The sequence below is a fragment of the Lates calcarifer genome, linkage group LG17, assembly GCF_001640805.2.
Source record: "Lates calcarifer isolate ASB-BC8 linkage group LG17, TLL_Latcal_v3, whole genome shotgun sequence".
In the NCBI taxonomy this organism is placed as follows: domain Eukaryota; kingdom Metazoa; phylum Chordata; class Actinopteri; family Centropomidae; genus Lates; species Lates calcarifer.
The window spans coordinates 9,004,225-9,021,720 of record NC_066849.1 but is presented as its reverse complement, the minus strand read 5'-3'; the positions used below and the strand labels follow the sequence as shown (position 1 = coordinate 9,021,720).

Here is a 17,496-nt window from a genome sequence, read left to right as displayed (position 1 = left end):
TTTAGAGGTGATAGAAGGCATGTTTTTTTGTTTCTTTTTAAACTCTGTACAGTGCCAGGCTAGCTGTTTCCTCCTTTTTCCAGTCTTTATGCTAGGATAAGCTAAATGCCTCCTGACTCTAGCTTCATACACACACTCACACTCATGACTGGCAATTGATCTTCTCATCTAATTCTTAGAAAAGAAAGTAAGTAAGTATATACAGCTATCTGCTTGTCTAGATACTTCAGGGGTATGAAATAATCTTTTTTTTCCCTTCTTTGGTAATTTAGCTGAACCAACCACTAATCTGCTAACTTTTCTCAATCATAAGAGCTTTATGCAGGATGTTGAACATCCAGTCAGAGAAAGCAGCACACCAAAAACAAGACAAATCTTGACCTTTTCCTGGTATTGCCGTCTAGACGAGTCCAAAGACTGGATGAGCGCAGTGGCATGGCCGATGAACATGGCGTAGCAGGTGGCTCCTACGATCATACTGAGCATGGTCAGCCAGATGTCCGACATACTCTCTGGAGCTTGTCTTCCATATCCAATGCACAGCATGTGGCTCATGGCCTTAAAGAGGGCGAAGGAGTAGAGCTCGCTCCATGAGTCATTCTGTAGAGAGAGAGATGGAGGGAGGGCAAAGAATGAGAGAGAAGTGGAGAATGGGAGAGGAGAGGAGAAAAATCAGGGTTATTCTGTTCTCCCGGAATAGCTCCTCACTTTTGTATTTTTACCTTTATGCTACAGTGGTTTTGACCTGATGACCCGAGCCTGTCATCTCTGCCAGAGGTATACTGTCAAGACACACTGCAGTGAAAATTTATACAGGTTAGAGTGTGACAGAAGTGGTGATAGTAAGAGTGCATTAAAGACTGAGAGGGCTAAAGAGTAAGACATTCCTGAATAGTGTATGGCTCTGTGTCTGGTGATTGTTGCAGGTTTAGTGGAGAGCCTAATCATCATCACTGAGCGGCCTCGCCTTGTCTTGGCCGAACAGAAGGAGATGAGGAAAAAAGCAAGTGTTAATGAGGAGAGCGTACATCTGCCTGCTCCAGTCTGCCTTTGATTGGTGCTCACACACTCAGTCAACTCTAATTCTCCCATGTTAGAGTCATTAGAAAGCCCTCCACAGGCACCGCCGTACCACACATCCTCCCCTCAAACAGCTGTGTCTCACACACTGTCCGGAGTTTACCACTGTGTGTGTGTGTGTGTGTGTGTGTGTGTGTGTTCTTCTGGGACAAGTAGTGTCCCCAGTCACTGATTGACTGCTTGGATTCTTATCTGATTTGTGTTTTTCCAGGGTCATTTGCATTTCATTTGAGATTCAAATTTGGTTGGTTTTGGAGGAGGTGAAAGAGGACAAACTGGCAAGGCGTTGCCATCAGATGTTTGAAAATTAGTGTTTAGAAAGGTGATTAGAAGAACCATAAAGAAAGAAGACAAGATGTTAAAGGCACTTTACCCGAGCATGGCTCAAAGTTTCATATCTGTTTTGAGCTGTCAGCTGGATCAGTTGTTTGGATCTGTTGGAAGGGATAAACCAGGCCTTCTAATCTTAGATAAAAGACAGAGAAACCCACAACAACGGTTTGAAGCCTTCAAGATTTTAAGCGCCATCATCATATCTCCAGCTTTGTTGTTATTTCTATACGATGAAGCCTTGCTGCTGCAGTCCTTGTCTCACTGTCATCCACAGCCCTTAAGCCCATTATAATAAGAAATATTCCCTACAACCTCTGAGAGAACATTTAAAAACTCCAGCCTCAGTCTGAGCCTCATCCCCACTGCCCCGGGTGGTGAACAGACTTGGAGCTGAATCCCTACAGTCAGCCATCAACATGCTGGCCTCATCACTGATGGATATACAGCAGCAGTAGGAGGCCCTAACCCAGGGCACAGAAATAAACAGCTTTTTACACATGACTACATCTGCGTGTCTCTGTCTGTAGCACACTCAAACACATACACCACACATAGATAAATATACAACAAAAAATAGTACTAATAAATCAATCCACTGACACACCTGGGGTTGATGAGGTCATGACCACGCCCGCGATAAAATCAAGAAATAGCCTTTAGTTTGATGTCTGTGATCCAAACAACTCCTGGTAATGAAATTGGCTATCTACCACTGTCACATGCTATTGTGGTGTTTAGAGGAAATCATTGCTGTAAATATGTGGCAACCTGCCAGTGGACTTTTCACTATCTTGGCACAAATACAGGATGAGATAGTATAACTCTTCTGTGGGTTGCAGATGCAACACTCTGTTGGTATGACTACGAAAAGCCTGCAGGTATAAATCACTTCATCCCCCCCTAGAAATGCTTTAGTCTGCATCAAGGAGTACGTTGCAGGTGAGTCTGCTCTGCCCAGTGATATGTACATAAAACACAATCATAAAGTTGTCAGAAATAATGCTGTAAACATGGGTATTAAAACAAGTGGATGCAATTGTTTCATATAGTGCTTACATATACAGCAGTTAAAGTAAAAGTAAAACAATATATTGTGTCTAGTTACACGTAACCAATCAGCCACAACATTAAAACCAGTTACCAGTTTTGAACTGGACTGTTTCTTGGCCTGGTGCAATAACTTTGTAGATTCCCCACTGGTTGCCTAGCAACTTCACTGGGATAACAAAACTGCAGGAAATAAAACAAACAAGATACAAAGAATTTTGGAGGTGTTGGTAGGTGGATTTGTTACCATTGGACAGAGTCGGCCCAGCTGTTTCTCACTGTAGGCAATCTTTCTGCTAAGCTAAGCTAACCTGACCACAGCCTTATATTTAATGGTTGGCACTGATATTCTTATTAACCGTCTAACTCTCTGCAAGAAAGTAAATAAGTGTATTCTCCAAATGTTGAACTATTCTTTTGCATGTGACTGCATTAGCAGGATGACCCACACTGACCAGCTGTAATCAGTCTGAATGTGTTTAAGTTTGAAATAATAGCTGATTAAAACTGACACAGTGTACAGCTGTCTCTTACTATTGAAAATTACAACACTCACAGTAACACAATAAACTAATTCTACAGTGATACCACCCTGAGTGACGGGGGAAAAAGAAGGAGGAAACAGATGAAATTAGCTCTTGTGTTCATTTTATTTGCCATCGGTCTCCACTGAGCAGTGCGGATGATAGCTAATTGTACATAATACATTTAGGGAGGAACACAAAGGGAGTATGGGACATCTATGATGCATGATGGCGTAATTATAGAATAGTGAGTGTATGTGCATGCTGGCACACCCATCTGGGTATACATGCTGTGTATATGTGTGTGTGTGTGTGTGTGTGTGTGTGTGTGTGTGTGTGTGTGTGTGTGTTTGATTCATGCCAGTCATGCTCAGCATCTCTGACAGGGTGCAGTTCCTGTCTGACAGTCGACCGACCGACACAGGGAGTTTGGTTCATATGAAAGGACTGACATTTAGATGACACTGACATTTAGAATTTTAATATGTAAACTGCCATAAAAGAGCTTGTTAGCAATGTTAAGATTCATTATTTAGAGCCAGTGGGTACATGTTTGTATTCATAATTTAAAACCAAATGAGTACAGAAAGTTGCAAGATGGCTTGGTGTCTGCTGGAATTACTTAACAATGTTAATGAAGAGTGCAGACTTTAACAGAAAAAGGCACACATTCCACACTAGAAAGTGTGTGTTAGAACAGAATAACGGACTAATGAGCAAAATGTCAAGGCATCATTGTGGCTATGTTTGCAAAGGTAACTGCATATCCCAAGTTTAAATCCATAACTGGAAGTGATACAATTGCATCCTCTTTTGGATGCTTTGTCTGAATATAAGTGGCAGTCTGTTAAAAGGTCTTGCTTGACCAGATGCAGCAGTATTCTATTTTCTGAAAAACAAAGCAGACCTGTAACTGTAGCAGCATATTGGAGCTATTATTATTTCCCCCCTGAGATCCTGTCTCAAACAATATTGAATATTCTATAGTAATCACATTTAAAATGGTAAAAAGATCTGATTTACAGTGAAGCTGGCAGCTGTGTGAGGGTGTACTTGACACAGCAGTTTAGCTAAATGCTAACAAGCCCACAATCATAATGCTAACGTGCTGATGTTTAGCAAGTATCAATGTTTACCATGTTGAGCATCTTAGTTTAGCATATTAACATGCTAACATTTGATAATTAACACTAATGAAGTGCATTGAACCAAAACCAGAGTGTTGGACAAATTAAATCTTGACCTGATGAATGTCTGTACAAAATTTAATGGCAATCCAACTATAGATGTTGTGGTGGATAAACTGACCAACTTTATCCCTGATTGCTAGCATGACTAAAACATAAGTAGGAGCACTTGTGCTGTAAATGTAATTAATCTGAGTCTGGTTTATTCCAGTCTGATTTAAGGCAGCCTTACTCCACTAATGCCTATCTGTCCTTAATTGACTTCATCAGATGTGAAGTGGATGCTTGTAAATTGTGAATGTGTCAGGGTTGTGATATGAATTTGACTCAGTGGATCACAGCTTGCTGCCCAATAAACTGTGGTTATTGGGTCTGAGTTCATTAGCTTTTAATTGGTATTTCTCCTTTGACAGATATCAAGAGGAGAAAGTTCAGCATCCTGTGATAAACTACCACATAATGAAACACACTAGGTGAAATCATCTGTTTAGTTGTTAGCTATATGAACAACATTTCATGCCTCATATTAGTTGGAAGTGGGGCCTCAACAATCCCATCATTTATACATCAATGAGCTGCTACAAAAAAACAATTACAGCAGCTAAAGAGAGGGTAGTCTGAATTATGTGGGAGCAGAGAAGAGGGGCAATTTTTCTCTCCCCAGATAGATGTCAGTCCTCCCTCTATTGCACTTTAAATATTGTTAATTTCTTCCAACTGCCAACACAAATGACAAAAATCCAATCATCCATCATCCAGTCAGTATTAAATCCGTCCTAAAAATTGCAAGTGCACTTCTACAACTGCGAGTCACTTAAGTTTATGAGGCCTAACTCCTCTGCAGAGGAGGAGCAGGTTCAGTCTGGCCCTCAGGTCTTCCGAGGGCCACACCGTCGTGGGCTGTGTCCTTCAGAGGATCTAGCCTCTGAGCTGAGGCACAGCTGTAGATTTCAGAATGCTGTTGGTGTGCAACCATGTGCATCCGGAGAATGTGTCTCAATGATGATGCAAGCTGTGGCCATATGACTGGAGCCCAAAGCATCTGTTCTGCTACGATCATGACAAGTATGAGCTCTTTTAGCCTTGCTAACAGTGTGACTCAATGGATGGTAATGTGGTAATGCCATGAAATTTTATACAGATTATCATGCCCCACCCAGGATGAACTGTGACAACTTTGCTAAGCTTGTGACCTCTCTGTAAGCCACATCATCAGATCATAACCATCCGTTATTATCTATATGCTTATCTGTTAAGGGTCTTTGGGGGGGGGGGGGAGCCTGACTCTCTAGTATGGCTGTAAGGTTCCACACATCTTTCCATCCCAAAGAAATCTAACAGTTCAAAACTATTAAAAGTGCTGATTGTTTGAGTTTATCTATGTTTTGGAAACTTTACAGAGTTTTAGTTTCTCTTAATTCCACTCATGTTTCAAGATATAAAGATGCAACCTGTTTACAGAAAACTGCATTCACTGCATAACTAAATATGACAGGACAACTTTTCTTCTTAAAATGGGGTTGGTTTCAGAGGGGCAACTTGCCCCACTAAGATGGCAGCTCCAACCAGGCTGTGAGGCTATTTTCTTTTAACTAGCTACCACATAGTTTGACCTAGCAAATCAAAAATAAGTTCAGATTGAAGCTAATAATCCTTTTTCACAAACATACGTTTTAATGTAGTAATAACTCCATTGACTTAATTTACTTGGATTTAAAATGCATTTTAAGTAACGAAGAACACATAAAATAACTTCACTTCAAATTTCATGTCTCTACCATAAATAGTCCATGTGAGGCAGCATAAAACATTCATTCTCTGTACTAAATGTACATGAGCAGTCGCTCATAAAAGAGACACGAGACTACGTGAATAAATCAAGGATTCAGTCAATTTCCACATGCCAGCTCCAAATCAAACAAAGTAACCCACTAATTTTTCTTCTCTGAAAAATGTCTTTAAGAAATTGAAGTTGTGTTACTGAGATCACATTTTACTACATGTACAAAATTAGTCCTGAAAGAGGCTGTTGGATCATAAGAGACAGCTGTCACTCACACACACACACAAACACTAACACCTCCACCCACAGATCTCACGCAGTAACTGTCCATAATTCTTATGCGTGCAGACAGGCAGTTAGATTACTTCATTAATTGAATGAATGCAGGATATCCCCCATTTTCAAGGCAGGAGGGTTTCTTGAAGTGCACGTGTGCATGTGTGTGTGTGCGTGTGCCCTGCATACAGTACACATGCATACATAACAAAGCCACATAAATTGGCGTGCTATTGCAGTTACAGCAACTCTTCTTCTCCTACAGTAAAATGTCTCCCAGCAGCCTAAATATTAAATACAGCAACAGAGTTCAGACGGAAGTGGAGAGAAGTAGAGAGGAAGAAGGAGGCTTTATTCTAATGCCATTGATCTAACAGTCAATCAGGCTGAGATAGATGGGACAAAACCACCTGTCATCCATGTAACAGAGAGTCACTTATATAACAGGCCATGATGATCTGGTCTCTTGTGATCACTATGCTGCAGGAGCCTGATTATCAGGCTTATAGTAAACACCACTGTCTGCTGCGTGCACATCTTTTACAAGTCAAAGATAGTGTTTTTGAGTGTTTAGACACAGAGTTGAATACATTACAGGAAAGAAGTGAGTTATAAGGAGGGCTTTCGTTTTCTCTTACTTATCTTTCACGTATTTTTACATACCCACAAGGCTCAGACAAAAAAAAACAGACACACAAAGACATATGAGAGCAGGTATAAAAAGTGCACATGACAGTGTCACTGAGCAAGTGAATGAATCATGTGTTGTTTCTATACAAAGGTAATCTGGCTGTATATCCATAGCCTAAGTGCGTGGCATGATGCAAAAAGGAAAACATGGGTGGGGTCCAGTTAATGTCCAGTGCAGGCAGAGAATCAGTCAGTCAGCTCAAAGTGAAGCACAAGGATCATTTAACGCTGCGTCTCTCATACAAAGCCGCTCTGAAAAGGATCCCTGACCTTGATTACCCCAAGACGGCAAAGCAGCACAGCACACCAGGCGGCCACGCCCACATGGGTGCTCGCTGGCATTGTGGCATCGAGCTCGGAAAATGGCACACAGGCTTAAAACAGCACGCATCAATCTGAGGCATGAAAGAGAAAAGTGAACGTAAACACGGCGAGGAGGAAGAGGAGGAGACGAGGAATGAAACGAGTCAGGAACAAAAGGGAGGGGCGCAGGGTGAGGAGGGATTCATGGACGAGAGCATAGACAACAATATATTCTCTCTGCACTCATAGCCTTTGGTGATAATTAACATTATAGAAATTAATGTCACTGTGCTATACAGAAACTGCTTGCTCTCTGAGATTGGAAGACAACACGAAATGTCACTTTGAATTGGAGTTGAATGCTAATAAAAGACAATCACCACATTTATATTTCCAACTGTGAACTGAGAGAATGAGTCCAGATGCCAAGGGAGTAGACACGTTTGAGAGGAGGCAAGTGGGGACCAGTAACATTAAAACTGCAATCGCTTACATTTCTCAAAGTTTATGATATCTCTTATGTTTCCTGCATCTTAGTCAGAAGTGACACACAGGGCTGGCACATGGCAGTGGGCTTCTCGCTGGCATCCGCAGACATGGGAAAGACATGCGTGCGTGCAGAGAGAGGGAGAGTGAGAACAAACAAAGATGGCTGGAGATGAAACGGGAAAGGAGAAATGGAACGACAGAGAAGCAACAGTGATGTCCCCTAGGGTCAATGGGTGTGAGATCCATCTGTTCCTGGAGATCACACACCCCCAAACGCACACAAACACACACACTCTCTCTCTCTCTAATGCACACAAGTACACACACCAGTGTATCATAGTTACACAGTGATATCAGAGGACTATTTTCGAGGCCTGAATGTCACAAATCTATGTGCCAAAATTAGGAAGTTCATTCTCAGCATATGAAACATTCCTTAGCGACAGCAGCGTTCAGCAGCTCAGGAAACAGCCTGTGCTTGACAAAAGCATGAAGACGGAATTATCCAGTCTGCTGAACTTCCTTAGATGCAACAAAGATGTGATGTGATGTTCCCTCCGAGAAATAGTTTAAGCAATCTCACAAGCCAGTTAAAAATTATTTGAACCTCTGATCCTACAGCACTAAGTAGCAGTCAGCCAATGACATCCTCTGGCTCTGTCACAGTGGTGGGACGCTGATGTTAATGTCAATCAGGAAACTGTATTTTCCCTGCCAGTGACAACTATTTCTCCATAGTTTTCAGCATTCTTCTTGCAGTGATTCCCTTTCCTGTCAACGCGACCTGTCCTCTCCAAGGCTCAAATCATTTATCCTGTTAGTACAATTCCACATTTCTCTGTGGTTACACCCAAATCATTTCACCATAACCTTTTCTTCAAATGTATAGTGTATAAACTCTATATATTCCGTACAGGTTACAACCCTTCATTAAGTTCTCACCAGCACTTCTCACCTGCACCATCACTCAATTATAAAATATAAAACATTGCTGCCAGTTCCAGAGTTTAAGCATAATTATTATGTATCTATATATATAATTATCATAAGTAGCATGTATTATTGGTCTCTCTTGGTTTTATTACTAAGAGGCCTGCAATACTATTAGAATTCTAAAGAGTAAGAGATTTTTCTGCAGGCACAAACATATTGTGTGTGTGTATCTTTATATGTAAAATACAGCATGTAGATCTTTTTTTAAAAAGGAGTGTGAAAATGGTATGTATTGAGTGACAGGCTGAGCGAGCATACGTGTTACACTGCTCATATCCCCTGACTTCTCTGTGCCTCTAGCCATGTCAGTCAACTTTCAATCTGTTATCTCCAATACAGAGTGACGAGTCAGACAGGATGGAAGGGCTTCAGCCCAACATGATAAACACCCAAATGGGGAAAAGTGTTACCTGAGGTTCCTCTGTATTTCTGTGTTTTTCCTCTGTGTTTCACAAGTGCTGCTAAAACAGCAAATAATTTCATATTATTCCATTTATATGAAGCAGCATGAACATGTTTTTTGTGTTGGTCCTTGTATCATTTTTGGGAAAGGTCCTAATTCAAATGCTGAACACAGCAGAGGCACAAATCTCTGCATCACAGTAATGATCTATGTGTTAGCCCTGCAGAGCTTAGTTTAAAATCCTATGCAGTTTTGTGAAAACTTCTCTAAAATGCAAAAACATCTGGATATTCTCTTTAATATGAGCATCATATAGCTCCAACATAGTGTTGGAAGAAGCTGATAAAAAATAACCACCAGTTGTTGGTTTATCAGGTACACTGGGCTAAAATAAATTCAGTCTAATGCAACAGACCTCCAAGAAATTCCTCGCTCATGAATGTGTGAGAAGTACTGAGTCAGTTTCTGGTCATTTTGGAGGCTTAAGTTTATGTTCCTGTTCAACTGAGATGTTTCTCATATTTAGTCTATGGTTATTTATAAGCTGGGTTTACCTAATAAACTGGAAACCTGTACATACTTGTATATGTGGTATCATCATATAATGTGAGCTATCAGGGTTCCAGAGGTTAACTGAGCAAGCAATGGGTTTGTCTTGCTGAATCCTTGTTGGTTGATAAAGGTTGCAAGGCCAAAATGAATCTTCTTTTAATCCTGATTATTCATTAATTATCTGGTTCGATTATTGTTTTTTCATGCAGCTTGAATGTTGCCACCACTTGCTCGTCCAGAGAGTTTTCCTTTCATGCCAACAGTAATTTGGGAGGAAACCTCTCCTAATGGTCTGTCTATCAGCAGATGGCCAGAAGCTACCTGCCAGCTAGAAGGAGAGAGGGACATCTGAGAGGAGAAATAAACACAAGAGAGAGAGAGAGAGAGATGAAGAAGAGAATGGCTAAAGAACAAACCACATGACGTGCTGTATGAAGTGAGTGAAAACAGGCTCTTTTTTCATCCTTCACTCCTGTTTTCTGTACAGTGGAATGTCTCCTGGGTTTAACTAGAGAGGGTTTAATTGAGGCCAGGCTTGTGTGTGTGTGTGTGTGTGTGTGTGTGTCTGTGCATGCATGTGTGCAGCCTCAACTTTAAATAAATCCCATTTCCCCATCTGCCTGCAAATAACACACCTTCAGGCTCCACGGGGGATTTGTTTTATGCTCTAGTTTAGCAGCCATTGTTCTGTCAAACACCTTTGCCTATGTCCATGCGAATACCTTTAACATCTGCACGCACACATTTATGCAAACACACACACACACGCACAAAAAAAACACTGAGCATTTTGTTTACCACCATCTTGTTGAGGGAGACCCAGCAGTCAGATGGAAAGTCCTGTAGCATGGGAACAAGGAACTGGAGACAGCCATCCCAGTGACACAGCAGCAGCATCATACCAATCAGGTTGAATATTCGCATCACAGCGCTGGCCAGGTCATAGGTCATGTGGAAGATCTGTCAGGAGGAGAAGAGATGGGCAGACAGAGGGTTACAGACGTGGAGAGGAGAAAAGGCAGAGACAGATGTGTGAAGAGAATGACAAATCAGTGGATTCAGACTGAATCCACATAAACACTGAATCTGCTTTCACAAATGGGACATCCAGCATATTCTTATACTCAGAAGACAGTTTTAAACAGTGAGTCTTTCTGTATGTCCTTCATCAGGGGTAATTTCAGTAGATATAGCTTTTACAGCGGCTATAATCGATATTTTTACAGAAACAATGTATCAAATGACAGTGTGAAAAAAAGATGTAGTGGTAGACTCTTTTCTTCTTTTAGCTTTATACTGAGTTTCAAGTCATTTGCTGTCATTTCCTCAGCTTTACTGTTCTGGTTCACTCTCACCACTCTCATAGTCCTTAACGGCCGGAGCAGACAGCTGTTCTCAGGACGCAGCTTTAAAATCCACTGTACCCTACCTGTTGTCAGCTAGCTAATGAACATAGTGAAGCATTCAGCAGCTACAGAGCCAGATATTTCCCTCAGTGGTTGGTAGAGACCAAAAATAGAGGTAAAAATTAGTGACTATTGGACGTACATTCATCAGGCAACCAAAAAGACAACTCTAAATGAATGATAATGTTGCTCTGTACCTGATAGGTGGTAGTGTATATAAGGTTTTAAAAAACTGTGTCTGAAAACAACACTATGAGAGCAATGTAAAGCAGAAAAGTAAAGTTGTAGACCAGAAAACCAAAACAATGAGCTGAAAGATGCCAAAATGCTCAGTCTGATGATAATGAGAATGAGTTTGACACAATAAGCAACCCCTTTCACACCAGCAGTATTAAATATATACATTTAATATTAAACCTGTGGTTAATATATCAATATGATTAGTGCAGCTTTAAGTTGATCAGCACATCAAGAGAGCGAGTGGCAGGAATGGATAACTCAATCAAACTAGCCTTTCAGTAAAAAGTTAGATTTCCCAAGCTTATTCTGAAATGTGATACATGTCATTCCTTCTCAGTCGAAGTCAAATAATGTGTCATGCTGAGGTTCTAAATTATAACCAGGTGGGGAAAATGAACAAGCACGGAGTCTGTGGTCTGTACTCAGTCATGATAAAACCTCATCAGGCGCTGATGAAGCTTTGATCAGCAGCCCAGACTGGCCTCGCTCTGCTGTTTCTTAGCATTACTCGCCTCAGGTAAGAAGGCTCATTTGTGTGGAGCTGGTATTGTGGTCACAGCCTTGTAAACACCACACACTGTGGCTTCGCTGGCTCTTGGCCAGACCTTGTAACAATTGTGTGTGTATGTGGGTAGTTTTACATGCAAGTATTTGCACTGGTGTGAAATCCTTGCTTAGCTGTACCAAATGGATGCTTTGCTAAATCATAAGCAAAAGCCTATATCCCCACCAGGGATGAGCAAATTATCCTACAAGGAAAGTAGGCCAGACACTGTGTGTAAGTCTGCATGTGGTATATATATGGTGGTAAATATATATATATTTATACATACTGGAAAGCCCTGCTTTATGGGCCAATTTGATGGTTTCTTAGATCAAAAACAAAGGCTTATTTCTCACTTGAATCGTCCTACATGTGAAGTAGGCCAGATAGTATGTGTGTGTGTGTGTGTGTGTGTGTGTGTGTGTGTGTGTGTGTGGGGGAGCGGGATAAAAGAGCTGCCTCTGTTGTGATTTTACAGTTGGGGTGCAGCCGGGTCGGGATGTTTGGTGACTCATCCCGTCACCTCAGAGGGCTCTCTGCGCTCAACTCGCAGCTCACTTGAATGTCAAAACCTGCTCTCCTACTAAACCCCCGGGGTGCAAATATCTCTTGCTAGTTACAGTGCCAACACAAGAAGGCCAACCACTGTAACATCTTACTCCATGAGCACCTGGCTCATGTTGCTCATGTAGCCCTGGCCCCACAGTGACATGTTAATTAAATCCCATGATTTTTTTTGGACTTTATTCAATGTGTAATTTGCACACCAGGTGAATTAAACCACTTTAGCATGTGTGCCTTAGCTTAGTGTGTGTCTTAGCTGCCTGTGCATTAAACATCTCTTTTGACCAAATGCCAAAGACACTACTTTCTTTACTTTTTTCTGAGGACTGTGTCTCCTGTAATGGCGAATGGACTTTGCTAATTTGGAGAAGGAGAGAGGGAAACACACTGTGAGGCCCTGCCCTGTGATTAGGAAGCATTCCCATCATGATTAATGAGGCTCCAGGACTAATGTTCCCCTCGACACCAGAACAGCACCTGGCCATGTGTCACTGTCAGACCACAATCTGGGTCAAGGCACATTACTGTGACCACAACTCACAGCTTAAAAAAACACACATAAAATACTTCGTACTCCTCCTGTCTTCTGCACATGAAATTAGATCCAGATGATTCAGACGACAACATTTAGAGAAAACTGGTGAACTGAGTTAAAATGTAACCCTCACTACCAAAACCCCACCCTTGTGCATACACTCCCACCCATTCACCATCGTTGCGTGCCTCATGAAAAAGGCATTCCAGCAAGTGGAGAGCCTTGACACACACTTCCTGCCTTAGGAAGTTGCTCTGGTTATTCCTGTCAACGCTTATCTCTACTGCTGCGTCAAGCACACAACACACACACACACACATACATACATCTATTCTGAAATCATGTCAAAAATACAACCAGCATCATTTTGTCCAGTATTCTCCACTTGGTTGGCCTACAGCTGGGCTAAACGGTGAAATCATCACAACTCTGAGATGATCTTTCAGGAAACCCCTCTGCAGCAAGCTGAGCTAAGCTGAGCCGAGCTGAGCCATACTGGGGAGCGCGGAACTAACAGCCAGCCACGTTTGGGTCGAGCTGAGCAAAGCACAGCTCAGCTCATCTAAGCTGATCAGGGCGAGGGCTCAGTGGAAGCAAAGGAGCATTCAGTTGTGTGCATTTGACTCAGTAATTAGGGTTCTTGTCAAGCTCAAATTATCACTTTGTAATCAGAAGAGCAGTGGTTATTTTCAGAGTGCGGGAATGCACACATTTGATTCATAAATGCTTGGGTAGGCCAAATAGGGATCTTTGGTTTATGTAGAGACAAAAAAAGCACACACAGACAGAGTAGACCAGGGTTAATTGTGTTTATATAGCAGCATGAGACGATGCATCCATCTAGAGAAAAACATTATTTCCTGTTGTGTAATGTAATCAGTGAAGCTTGTGTTCCTGCGTTAGCCACTCTGAGAGTATCAATTTAAAACTGTTTTATGCCTTGATTGGTTGAAATGCATTAAAACAATTATAAAAATATGGAAAAGGTAGCTCTCTTCATGAGAAAAAAAAGCAATTAACATCTCTGGTGGCAGTGTTCAAACCTTGGGAAATCCCTTTTCAGTTTCCTACTGATAAGCACAAATTAATTTTTCATGAATTCCTAACTGCATCAGTACACTGGCTTATGAGCTATTACCCGGCTATCAGGCTTATTGCTATTCAGCACAGTAAAACCTTATTTTTTGTGTGTCAGGAAGTAATTATACAGTGGAGGATTGTTTTAATATACAAACAGAATTACTTGTATATATGACATAAACCACAGTACTAGAATCCAATATTGTATTATTAATGAGAGCACAAGATGAGTAGTTTCTCTTTTTTATAAGCAAACACAATTCAAAGTAGTGGGGCAATACTTTGTCATAACATCCAAGCAGCAGCTTACTTTTACATAAAACATCAGTGATCATCAGTATAGCTCTGATGGCAGAGGTTTTGCTGATGAGCCTTTTGTTAGACCCTAGAATTCACCAGCAGGATTCATAATATAGGATTCAAACATAGCTCTGTGTGTGAGCACTTTCTTATGATCTGCACATGAATGGTGAAGAAAGTAAATGTTGAAGAAATAGCAGAGTATCAACAATCCAAAAATATTGGATTTTTGAAGCTGATGTCAATATCATCATATGGCAGTTGAGGGATAACAATATATCAGCTGATAGTAGCTTTTAACATAAACACATGACATGAACAGCAATCTTGCTAGGAATTCTTTAGTATCATTATTATTATTATTTTGTCATTGCCTCATAGTGAACAGTATTTCTAAATTACTTAAAATCTACTTTGGAATTTTTACAATGCAGCTTCTTGCTTGTTATCAGCCAACATATACACAGATATGATTTGGCTGCAATTAGCTTAATCGACCAATAAATCATCCTGGCTGATTTATCTCTCTGGTTCTATTTATTTCTAGAACCAAGAGCCAATGGGAAGATACAAAAAAATGTCAATTTCATTTTCAATTTCATTATTTTTTTATGCAATAAAAGTGGTAATTTTGTGAGACTAAGACCATTAACTGCACTTTCACTAACAAACTGGAGAAATGGTGGGAATGGTGGCTCTGAGGGTTAAAACACAACATTTCACATTAAATGACAAAAAAGAGGTGCTGTCCTACTCTTTCTGTAATCTGAAATGTTGGAAATGGGTTTTGTAAAATGTCACTGAAATGTTTTGTTTTGACACTCAGAGTCACCATATCTGGAGGCAGGTATTATGAAAACAGATCAATATATGAGCAAGCTGATATTACTGGCTGATACTGGCAAGATATAGATATTCCCATATCAATATATGATGTGCAAAGATAAAAATGTTAATATAAATTACAGGACATGAATGTTTTAAACACAGATTGTTTCGTATTATTGACTCTCATTTTTCATTTTTTTAAAAATATTTTCTGTCTGTTTTTCTGCTTTTATTGATGATTATTATGGCTATGGTGTCACAATATATTGACTGTTAGACTTGGGAAATTATCATTCAACAGTTAAATATATGTAACATTTAACACAAGTCTTGAAAAATCTAATTTGATGCAGTATGGCCAAAAATGTATCTATGAGCTCAGTGTTTGCATAGAAAAGTGATATTGGTCAATATTTTATCCCTTAAGCTTATGGACAGCTGCACAGATGGTGCAGATTAGTGAGACAACTACCTCCTCAGAGATAAAGCAAACAACCTAAAACAGAGGTATCCCTTGTGTTTAAGCTGTGTGCTTTACTTGTGCATTTTGTATTTCTCATATACCACTAACAGGATTTTCTCATTCATTAATGAGTTTCAGGCCATTATGCTTGTTTTATACCTAATGACACTGAAATTAATTATCCAACCTCACCCACACTGCCTTTACTAGTCAAAGTGAAGTAAACCCCAAAGCCCCCTCTTTCCATGATTGTATACTAAATGTTGAAACTCAGCCTACCTCCTCCCATTGGTGGATGTAACGGATGAGTCTGGACAGCCTCAGCAGGCGCAGCAGACTGAGGATCTTAGTGAAGCGGACAATGCGGAGCGCCCTGGCCGTCTTGTACACCTCTGAGTCGATCCCTTTCTCCACGATGAGAAAGATATAATCCACAGGTATTGACGAGACAAAGTCCACCACAAACCAGCTCTTCAGGTACTTCTTCTTGATCTTTTTGGGGTCGAGGATGATCTCGGTGTTGTCCTCAAACACGATGCCCGTCCTGAAGTTGAGGACCAGGTCCATGAGGAAGAAGGTGTCAGACACCACGTTGAAGATGATCCAGGGCGTGGTGGTCTCGTCCTTAAAGAAGGTGATGCCCACAGGGATGATGATCAGGTTGCCCACCATGAACATCAGCATGGTGAAGTCCCAGTAGAACCTGATGGAGTAGAGGAGTGGGGAGAAGGTGGTTAAAGACAGAGTAGAAGACTATAAGAGGTTAGACGCCAACCACACTATGAAATACAAGGGGAAATGACACATGATAGTTACACAGTAAAGTGCACAATCTAAGCCAATTTCAGTGTATGAGCCCAGTCTGAAACTGAAATACAGATGTCTAGACAATCACAGCGTTGCTATTTGCTGTGCATATCACATGCCAACAAAAATGCTGATTGGGCTTGATTTACGACAAGTGGTATTTCTAGCTTTCTCTGTATCATAAGGCAATGCACTCTCAAGGGCCGCACACACACATTCAGAAAACAGCGCCACCCGAAACCACAGAGAGAGGTGGCAGATCTTGATGATGAAATGCCTGCTTTTTTTTTCACCAAGCGCTCCTGGTGAGAGAACTTATATCATTCGACAAAGGACAAGGTCAAACCAAGGACAAGCAGCGAGACAGGTATGGAGACCTGAGCACATCTGAGCGGTCACAGTTTTATGCTCCATCGCCCACAATCCGGTCATTTATTTGTCTAAAAACAGACACACCACACAATAAACCTGTGATACAATATTGGTTTATAGGAGTGAAAACTGTTTTTAGAGCTGAGACAGTTAGTTGATGCATTGATCAGTTGATCAACAGAATTAATCAGCATCTATTTTGCTAATTGATCAATAATTAATCAATTTGTCGAGCAAAAATTGTCAAACACACTCCGGTTACTGTATTTCTGATGTGAGGGCTTGCTGTTTTTCTTTATCTAACTGGATGGTAAACTGAACATCTTTAGGTTTTAGACCATTGATGAGACAAACCACGACATTTGAAGGCATCACATTCGGCTTTATGACAAGGTGATTATGGAAAATATGAGGCGTCACTATTTATTGTCATTTATTATTTTCAATAATCAAGAACGTTACAGACAGAATAATTAATGATAACAATAATCATTAGTTGCAGCTCTGTAAGTTTGTGTCATTCTTGTTCAGAGAGTTGAAGTTACACTGCTCTGTGATCAGGAAGTAAGGTGGTAGACTGCAAAGAGAAGGGAGGAACTGATTGAAGTGCTGCTGAGTCATGAATGTCCTGTTGTTAAGCTTTAACAGTTAGTGGGCATTATTCTCCTCATAAATCACTAATTAATATGTCATTTCA

General features: G+C 40.7%; 1 protein-coding gene across 1 annotated transcript in view; it reads right to left on the bottom strand.

The window, feature by feature from the left end:
* hcn2b (hyperpolarization activated cyclic nucleotide-gated potassium channel 2b) overlaps positions 1-17,496 on the bottom strand; it is a 46,521-nt gene that overhangs the window by 25,700 nt on the left and 3,325 nt on the right. The window contains exons 2-4 of the mRNA XM_018667277.2: positions 15,900-16,323; positions 10,459-10,620; positions 382-600 (exon numbers count right to left, since the gene is read on the bottom strand). Of these exons, the coding sequence (XP_018522793.1) occupies positions 382-600; positions 10,459-10,620; positions 15,900-16,323 (805 nt within the window). The remainder of the gene's footprint in view (positions 1-381; positions 601-10,458; positions 10,621-15,899; positions 16,324-17,496) is intronic.